The 10,263-nt window shown below is 39.2% G+C and overlaps 1 protein-coding gene across 1 annotated transcript in view; it reads left to right on the top strand.

Moving 5' to 3' along the window:
- LOC101850671 (zinc finger FYVE domain-containing protein 21) overlaps positions 1-9,897 on the top strand; it is a gene marked incomplete at its 5' end in the record, with an annotated part of 14,193 nt that extends 4,296 nt beyond the window's left edge. The window contains 5 exon segments of the mRNA XM_005107562.3: positions 528-696; positions 1,606-1,687; positions 2,479-2,573; positions 7,307-7,437; positions 9,633-9,897. Of these exon segments, the coding sequence (XP_005107619.2) occupies positions 528-696; positions 1,606-1,687; positions 2,479-2,573; positions 7,307-7,437; positions 9,633-9,677 (522 nt within the window).
- Positions 9,898-10,263: the final 366 nt, after the last annotated feature.

Below are 10,263 nucleotides of genomic sequence, written 5' to 3'. Positions count from 1 at the left end.
GAATTTCTCTTTAAAACAAGACTTTTGTTTGTCAAAATTGTTCTAGATTTTAATAGGACGTAGCCATTCGTTATGTCGATCTATTTTAAGGAAAAAAGCAATTAGAGAAAATTTCATAGTTAGACGGTTAGAATTGTCTGCCTTCGATATGTTATATTCTGGTCCAAGCATGCTATTCACCCTTCTTGTGTATTCATTTTTCGAACGAACCTTCATGTTCAAACAACCACACAGATATATCGAACACTATAGCCCAGTGCAATGCCACCCTCACATGATTAGATTCAAGGTTCTAGCGTCTTATACTCACACTACAGGCAATGTATGATGCATAATGCATCCTGATAGTAGCTTCCCGCAGGTGAACCTGGGGGGCTCGTATAAACTTATAATACTCTTGATGACGATGGGTGTGTTGTTTTTTCCGTCATGTGTGCCGGGCTATTTGAATTTTAAGCAGTTTAGGAACACTTTGATTGGCTTTTTGAAAGTATTTCTGAAAGCAAAGTTTCTGTATCTTTTTTCAGCATCATTGTCGAAGATGTGGAAAATGCTTTTGTGATACATGCTGCAGCCAACAGATTGCCTTGCCTCGTATGTGCTTCATTGACCCTGTTCGACATTGTGGTGATTGTTATGACATAACCAAGAAGGAAAATGAGTTTTTTGACAAGCACATCAGGACATTGCAATCTGGTGAGACCATTAAAAAACCTCCAACTTTTTTGGAGTATTTTAAAAGGGTTTCTATGGTTTTTATGAATATTGATATTGAGTTTTTCTTCAACTACCACTATAAAAGTCAATTTGACAATTGGTTACATTGTATAGTCTGGTTAACTATTCGTGGTATAATTTCAGCTCTAATGGTTATTTAATGACAGAGGAGATTTTTGTTTGCTTTATCAAAGTCAAGTAAGTATTGAAGCACCCTTTCTTGCGTATTCTACTTGGGAATCTTTGGGCTCAGGCATTAGTGTATGTTATCTTTTATATTTGTATAGGATATTTTGTGAACTGATACTCTGTGAGTGTTGTTAATTTTGTTGATACCATGCTGGACTGTAAATTATCTGATTCTGGTCTGACTATGTAACAGGGCACTGTTGAACTCGTCTTGCTGGGGGAGTTCACAAGGCTGTCCACGCTCTTTACTTTTTCCTTTACTTTAGGCAGATGTACATTAAATTAAGGTTCTACGCCTGTTAAATAGAGTAACCAAAGCAAAAGTGTTGAAAGTGGTATTAAACCTGTACTCGGCAGGAACACACTCTGAGAAAGTTTTGAATGGATAAAGTACAGTTGAACCTGTTCTAATGGCCACTTGTACAAGACAATCACCTGTACAAATGGCCACTTCCCATTTCCTCCCTTGCCTTTCTCTTTGACATTAAAATGATACTGTTCAAGATGTCCACCCGTCTAAGACTGTCACTTTTCTCCTCAAGAATGGATGGCTTTTTTAGACAAAATTACAACTGTATATAACCTCAGTTTGGGGAGTGACTTTCCCTCTCTGGCCTTGTGCTCTAAGTGTAAGTAAGGTTTGCTTGTGTGCAATAGTAAGGAAAGTGGACTAATTAGACTCTTTGTTTCCATATATAGGTGGTCACTTCCGTCTGCACAACAGCGATTCGAATATTATGCCTATAGGAGCCTTTAAGTGTCAACTTTCAAATGATGAAAGGTGAGTGTGCTTTTTGTTTTTGCCTTTGTGTCTTGACAGATGCTTTTTGTAAAGCACTAAGCATGATATATACAGCTTTTCCTGGGTGGTAGACGTAGAGCAAGTAGCCTGCCCAATTACTGCTTCCCTCCCTTCAGATCTTGATTTCCTTTATATGCTCTAAAAGAGAGACATGGTCAATGCGTTTGGAATCAAGGAAGGTGCAAGAGTGTTCATTACTATTTTACAGTTACAGGTGTGATAGGGACATTATTAATGGTTGAGAATTTTGAATATTTTGCAGGGGTGGTGGCTTAAGGTGCCTTTTGCTGTGTAGATGTAGCATGCATTTCTGAGGATAAAGCTATTCTGTGAAATTTGGATTTGGTGGAGAATCAAGAAATGGAATTTCAAATATTTAGAAAGTTGATATGGAACACAATTTTGAACATAAATCTGGTTGTACTCAGAAAAACAGAGAAAGCCATCATGTTTTGAAGTTAAACATAAATGATCATATTTTGTTCTTTTTCTCCTGTCAGAGATCAGATTCTATGTTAAATAATTGATTTCCATAATAACTTTATCTTTTGACCTTAGTCTACTATTTCAAAAACCTTTTGCTTGAAGACCTGAAGGGATGTGAAAGCAAAATATTATAATTTGGCTGAATGGTATTCAAATTGAAGATTTCGTGTACTCTCTCGTGAAAAATATTTCCAGAAAAATTTCAGGTTGACATTCTTAAAAATTTTTTTTACAAATTTTTTATTTGTACTGACTAATGACACTGCATCTCTTGGTATTCCCAGGTTTCTTGAGTTTGTCAATGTCACTGGACAGGAAAACATTGCTCTTGAAAAAATAGAATCTGTACAGATTGCTGCAGCTGAAATTGACCTCCAAGGTAGTGTAGTCTTTGTGTGTTTGACAGAACAACTTTTTGCCAATACTAATAATTTTTGAATGTTCATAGCTGCCACTGTCCCGCTAAATAGCGGAAACTCCGCTTCATCTAGTTTTACCCACTACTTTCCTCCTTCCTCCGCTGGACCGCTCTCGGTCGCAAATTGCGATACTTTTTTTTTTACACGCGGAAAATACCGAATCGGGAGAGACGAAACGCGGCTTGCGCATGTCCACCCGTAGCTTTCTACTTCCGCTCGTCTTGGCCTAGCGCTAGTTTCACTTTGTTTATTGTGGAGCAACACAGTGTCAATCGAGCATCTGGACGTTGGCGCGCCAAGTTGTCATTGAAAACGGCGGAAATTTGAGAGAAATATGCAGAATGCAAAAATAAAAGGAGCTGGAATGAGAAAGAAGCAGCCGGTGTTCTACTTGAACAGATCAGTAGAAGATTGAACAAGCCGCTTGTTGCCCTTTGCGTTTGGTGCGACAAAGTTGCGGCCCACGGCACTCCTGTACAATTGCGGTCCTGTTTGTTTACATGACGGCTATTGTGGCTGTGGAAGTGAATCTAGATCTAGATAATCTATCTCTAGATAATCTAGATCTACACATATTTGGATATCTAGATTCCAGATCTAAATTAGACAGCCTAGGCTATAATTTTAATTCAGTTTAGATCTCTAAGTAAGAAACACACTACAGGGGCATTAAGTGCAAACGGGGCACAATTGTATAGGAGTGCAGAAATCGCTCAGTACAGCGGCAAAGGTGTTGCCTCCTTGATCCAATACTGCTCTACATCGATGCACACGTTTTATGAGACGCCAGCTGTCAACAAACACTGGATTTTCAGTCACCAAGTTGACCAAGTTCAAACTGTCAAATTGACTCAAGTGCTTGTTAGTCAACTTAGTGCCTTTTTTTTTTTTTCAAATACATTTTAATTCCGATGCCTATGGTTAACAAACATGACAGTTTTCCCTTCCAAAACCGTAGGCTAGATTTTCCAGTATACTGCCTCTGGATCTCACTGGTTTTACTCCGGCCTTCAGAGAGCGTGCGTGCGCCTTCGCGTGAATTTCCTCCTTTTTTGAAATTCCTGAGTGGCAGCTATGATGTTGCGCATCACTGGGGAAATTATGTGACTAAAGAAAATATGTATTGAATGTATCAGAGGACAGTTCGCTTGCAAAATGTTATTTTTGGTTTTTCATAGAAATGAGAGGAGAGGAAAAAATTTTCTCACTTGTTTTTAACCTCCTTTTCGCTGATGTAGCTCCTGCTCCCACCTTTTCACCTCTGCCTAAAATATATCAAAGAGTATATAGGGGAAAAAAAACCCATACTGCCAACCAATTTTTTTAGCTCTTGTCTTTTTTTTTGCCTTTTTAAGCTCTTGATTCATAAAATTAGCCTTGGCTTACACTTACAGGAGTGAACTGATAATGTGTGCTGCTGTACCTATTTTCAAAATGGGAGAAATGTTTCATTTATTCTCTCAGCTTTAAGTTGTGTAATAGTCATTGTGAAATTATTTCGGAGAATGTTAACAGGAATTTTTGTTCTTCAAGTTACGTTTTGTAAGCTTTTTATGACAAGGGAAAGGCCTAGAGTGCATATTGTTGCTAACATGATCATTGGCTCCAGTGCTGGAATGCGCTGGCATGGAGGTCAAGTTGGTATACTTTTGTGGCTCTTTACATGTTTTGTGCTCTTCAAAGTGTGAAAGATAACCGAGAGTTGTACATAACATATATGTTTTAAAAAGATAGCATGCTTTTTCATTACAAGAATAGCTGTCTAGATTTGTTTGTATAGCTTTGTAGAACATTAGAAATTGGATAAAAAATTGTCCTGGCTATACAAATTTTAAGTGTTTAAAACTGCTCAGTTGAACGAATAATTTCAATATACGGTCGCCTCAGAACTTTTTTGTCTGCAGTGTACCTAAGTAAAGAGGCACTTTGGACAAAATAGTTCTGAGGCGATGATATTATGATCTTCTCATATCATTAACTTCTTTTTGAAGCCAGTCTTTACGGAAATGGATGCAGAAAGAGGTTTGCAAAGTGTGCTATATATGTGAGGCATCAGCTCAATACTTTTTTTTTCATTAAAAAACATATTTCTGTGTGGATTTTACTGAAAAACATTGATTTAAGACACGAAAAATGTAACTTCTCAGTTTCCATGGACTCTCATGCTATGGAAATTATCAAACTTTGGTGCACGTTTCTCACTAATTTTACCTCTGAAACCAGGCGGCCTTGACCTCCTTCAATTGCAAATATTTTTACTTCCATTCAACATAGATGGGTATTTTTTCACCAAAAGCAAGGCAAATGAACAGGCTTTAAGATGATACCAATAACCCCATATGCCCAAAATTTGACGAGCGCCTGATTTCACCATGTCGTGACACATCGTGAGATCAGAGCATGCAAACATTTCAGCTAAATCTGTACAACTGACCCAGCACTGAGCATTCTTGTGTTACTTTACAATGAAGTTCACACAGAAATGTGCTTTGTAGCTAGACACAATTTCAGAAACCTGTGCATAGATTTGCTTTCAGGTGGTCAAAATTATCTGTAAACAGTCATTAATTAATGTTTTTGCCTCAGTGGCCTGCCTTCCTTTTGCTTGCTGACCTGCTGGGACCTCAGCAGTCCCCTATGCTAAAGAGAAACAATGTTCCAATCAATAAAATTGGAATGCTTTTTAGTTCTAACAAACCTCATCTGCACAAATGAAAGAAATAATATATGTCAAGACGCAGCGGAATCAGGCGCTCGTCAATTTTTGAGCTTGTGGAATTATTGGTATTATCTTCAAGAGTTTTCATTTGTCTTGCTTTTGATGAAAAAAAATACCCATTTATCTTGGATACAAGTGGAGATATTTGCGATTCAAGGATGTGGGGGGCGCCAGGTCTCAGAGATAAAATAAGCGAGGAAATGGCCGTCAAAGTTTAGTTATTTCCTTACCTTGAGAGTCCATGGAAACAGAAAATTTACATTTTTGTATGCCTTTAATTGACGTTTTTCAGTACAATCCACACAGAAATGTGTTCTTAAATGGACATGGAAGGTGCTGAGCCAAAAAACAAAAATTCGATACAAATTCCCGAACCTATGGAAGAATGCCAGTTTCTTCACTTTCATTGTTTTGACGAGCACCTGATTTCACCCCGCTGCTTCACATAGGTTTCCTCTGCTTGAGAAATCTTTTGTTTGAAATATTTTGAAGGTATACAAATACAGTAAAACCTGTGTAAGACGACCACCCATTGTCAAGGAGAAAAGTGTCTGTATAAGACAGGTGGCTGTCTTATGCAGGACTGATCAAGATTCGGAAAAGACAATCAATCATTCCTATCAGAGGTCCCAATCGAAATAGCTGCATTGTTGTTGTTTTTGTTGTTGGTGGTGGTGGTGGTTTGTATTTTGTTTGTAATTTTTATTTTGTTGCTGATTTCGCACAAGGGTGACAATAAAACGAAATGTATCAGACGAGGAAGACCGAGTGCCATGTAAAAACAAACACATGGGTCGCCACCACTCGGAGAACGAGCGACATTTCTGTCACAAGTTCATGTTGACGTCCTTACTTACTTTGTTACAGACTGGGTAAACAGTGACCACTCATCTCACTTACGATTTGTGTGGGCGGGGCTTATGGGTTATGAGGGATCACACGCTTACCTCACCAGCAGCTGAAAATTGGTAGCTTTTGGTCAACAGTGGGAGGGGCCTACGCAACATGATCAGTTGGAGGGACTACCTAACAACAAGGACAGGGGATTGAATTATGACGGCTCGCCCACAACGCCAGGGGCCAATGCACAATTTATGACTTAACGAAATGGAGTCACTAAGGTGGCCGTCTAAGACAGGTGTTATTGCTTAGTGTGATAGGGGTTGTGTGTTAAAATAAGGTGGCCGCGGCCGCATTGGACAGGTGCCCGTTTTACACGGTTAAATTATATAGAAAAAACGCAAGGGGGGAAATGGAAAGTGGCCGTTTGTACAGGTGGCCGTCTTATAGAGGTGGCTGTCAGGACAGGTTCGACTGTAGTTTGAAGGGTTTGTTTAGAGGCCTACTTCCAAGGGAGTTTGGAGTATTGTCTTCTTTTGTCCTGAAGATGTTTCTGATGGGGGACAAGTGAACTGCTCATCAAAATGTATCGCAGAGAATATCATCTGTTGAATGTTGATTTTCGAATCTCTTAAAACCCCCGGGGTGGTGCCACTGACTGAAGTGTCTTTAGGCCATTCCCAAAGGGGGGACATTTCTAGTTCATGCACAGTAGAATTGTAAATGGGCTGATTCATCAATGTCACGCTCATAACTGTGCCTGATCTACAACAGGGAACTGCTGCATTTTCTTTCCCAATCCTTACTATTGTCATTTTCCTCCACTTCTTTTGTATGTTTGTCACACTCTTGTGACCCGCTATTTCTGGGGTGCCTTGAAAGTCGACACAGACTTTGTGCTGCTGAAGCTAGAGAGGTGACCAGAGTAAGCCTGGTTCCCTGTAAAGGCTTTTCTGTTGACATCCACCCCTTGGCGCTCATATGAACTTATGCAGTTGCGAGTGCTGTAAAACCTCTACTAAATAAAAAGAAAATGAATCTCTTGTTTGTTTTACTTCTGATGATGAATGAATGAGTACATTATTGTCTTCCTTATTGAAGTTGTTTACTTTACTTCATGACTGAAATCCACAGGAAATCATGTTGGTACAGGCATTGCTATTCGCTATGCCAACAGCGTTGACAACACAGTACTCCTGAAAATGGAAGTTGAGGAGAACTCAGATCGGAAGCAAAGTATGAGCTGGGTAGCAGCAATGCAAAAGGTATGACTACAGTTTCTATCTTACTGCTTTTTTTTCTGTTTTATACAATGACCAAACAGAATAGGTTCAAAGTCAGGATAATCATTCCTCAGTTTAATATTTTGACTTGGTGGTATTTGTTTCTCAGATCTCGTCATCATTTTCTAAATGGTACACAGTGTCAGATAGTTCTCTTTTTGAACCTCATTGCTGCCCGAAGCCCTTTCCTTTACTTCAAATGAACACAGGGTCAGTGTTTAGGATAAAAGGTTAACTCACTGGAGATGTTTCACGCAGCTTTTGCGAGCCCTAATAGTTCCCCTGCGAGAACAATTTTTGCGTTTTTTCCTCGGCAAAGTATGCGCGAAACACTGCGTGAACCATTTCTTACCGCGCAGTGGACCTTTGTTTGGTTTCGTGCGAAGTTTCACCGGAATAGGCTGGAAACGTTATGAGTTATGGACCCGGAAGGAAAGCTGGTCACACTGAGGCCCTACTTTCGTTTCTCTGACATGCCTGCTCTCGCAACACTTTGTCAGTACAATGGCAGCACGTTTAGTTTAAGAGTTTTACAGCACTTGCAACACAATAAGATCACATAAGTGTCGAAGATTAGGTGTCACAAAAGAGTAACAAACTCAAAAAAAGAAGGAGGAGAGATCAGGACAAGAGTTGTTTGATAGGAAAGAAGGAGCAAACCACACCAGAGCACCCGCCAACCACCCACTTGGCAGCACGAAAAAGCAAACATTTTCAAATGTTCGACGACTTTGACAGTTCAGAAAATTCTGATTATGATATTTTAGACCATGGGGATCCTGATTTCAATGTAAATGAGTATCAAAGCGCTGATTCTGATAGAGAGTGTTCTAGATCTAGACTAGGCTTTAAATGCAAAATTCTGCTTTGTCTTGAGCCTTGTTTTTTTCACACTGAAGTGGATTAGACAGCTAATACATAAGGATTACCATATTGATTTCGTGCCTATTCATGAGTTTAGACTTTTTATTCATTTTGAAACACAAAACACAAAAAAAGACATACAGGTAATGTTAATTTGGGGGGGGGGGGGGTTGTTGTGGTTTTTTTTTACACAAGACATTATGTTAAAAAATTTTGGCGAGCAACAAATTATTAGCACATTTTCAAAAAAATTATTTCTCAAAAAACTATAAAAGATAATATTGCCTTTCTGTTTATTTGTCATATTGGGCATTTTTAGATCTGTTATAAGTGTAAAAATGGTGGTTGTATGTCTTTGGGAAGGGTGTTGTTTGAAATGTTGAAATACCCCCAAAAATGCCAGTCTTCAGGGCTTGTAGACCCGAAAAAGGCCCAGTCTCCTGTGAGTTAAACATAAGATGCAATGCCTTCTATCTTCTTGTTTGTTTTAGTAGAGGTTTTATGGCGCTCACAACTGCATAAGGTCATATGAGCGCCAAGGGATGGATGTCAACAGAGAAGTCCTTACACTTACAGGGAATCAAGACTTACTGCGCTCACCTCTCTAGTTTCAGCAGCACAAAGTCTGCTTCGACTATGAAGGCATCCCGGACATAGCGGGTCACAAGAGTGTGACAAACATACTAAAGAAATAGAGAAAAATAACAATAGTAGGGATCAGGAAAGAAAATGCAGCAGTTCCCCGTTGTTGTTCAGGCACAGTTATGAGCATGACATTGTTAGATCAGCCCATTTGCAATTCTACTGTGCACTAGAACGAGAAATGTCCCCCCCTTTGGGAATGGCCTAAAGACACTTCAGTCAGTGGCACCGCCCAGGGGGGTCTTTGATCTTCTCCTCGACGATAATTAGATTGGCACATAATGGAACTGACTTTGATAAGTATTTTCCTGTGCGGAGTATGTCAAAGCAATGACAAAAATGTGGAGAATGAGAGCTGTAAAATGGAGTTAAATCCAATTTAGTACAGTTGAACCTGCTTTAATGGTCACATGTCTTAGACACCCGTACAAATAACCACTTCCTTCTTCCCACTTCCTCCCTTGCCTTTTTTTTTCTAAATTATAATGACACTTTTGAAGATGTCCACCTGTTTAAGACAATCACTTTTTTCCTCGACAGTTGGAGGCCATCTTGGACAATTTCATCTCTGGAGCTTGTCCTAAAACTTTTAATCAGTAAAGGGTTGAATATGGGAAAGTGATAATAATGGGATGTTGTAAGTGATTTTGGTTCTTCTTTTTTGTTTTCAGGCTTTCAAGCTGATCTATGAATCAAGGACTTCAAACAGTGCATAATTGAGCCCAGAACTTGTCATAAATCTCTTGTTCTCCCATGTCGTGCCTTCAGAGTTTGTACATACAGCATATTTTCCACCGACCCCTCAAAGGATTTTTATGGCAGATGGCAGCGATCCAAAGTCTTCTGTCTGAATAAAAATTCCAGTTCCAGGGTAAAGAGACATTTTTGGTAGCCTCTGGTTATGAAACAGAGGTACGTGTTTAAAGAAAAAAAAAAGCTAATTTATGCAATTTTCTGTGATAGAAAGGCTTTATTCAAGTCATAAGTTTTGAGTATCCAAACATGGTAAATTTGATACCTGGGATCTATTGGGTATGATGATTTTTGTAAATTATGTTGTAAAGAGTAAGCTGAGTGTCACTTTCTTGTTCCTTTTTTTTTTCCCCCTTCAGTGTTTATATCATATCTGCAAGAACTTATGACTTTGTTTTTCTGCCTCACTCACTTTTTCCGGGTGTTTGCCAGTCTTTCTCTCTGTCTCTGTCTCTGTCTCTGTCTCTGTCTCTGTCTTTCTCTCTGTCTCTCTGTCTCTGTCTCTGTCTCTTTCTCTCTGTCTGTCTGTCTGTCTGTCTGTCTGTCTGT

Source organism: Aplysia californica, unplaced genomic scaffold, assembly GCF_000002075.1.
Source record: "Aplysia californica isolate F4 #8 unplaced genomic scaffold, AplCal3.0 scaffold00612, whole genome shotgun sequence".
Lineage (NCBI taxonomy): Eukaryota > Metazoa > Mollusca > Gastropoda > Aplysiida > Aplysiidae > Aplysia > Aplysia californica.
This window is presented reverse-complemented; position numbering and strand designations above follow the sequence as displayed.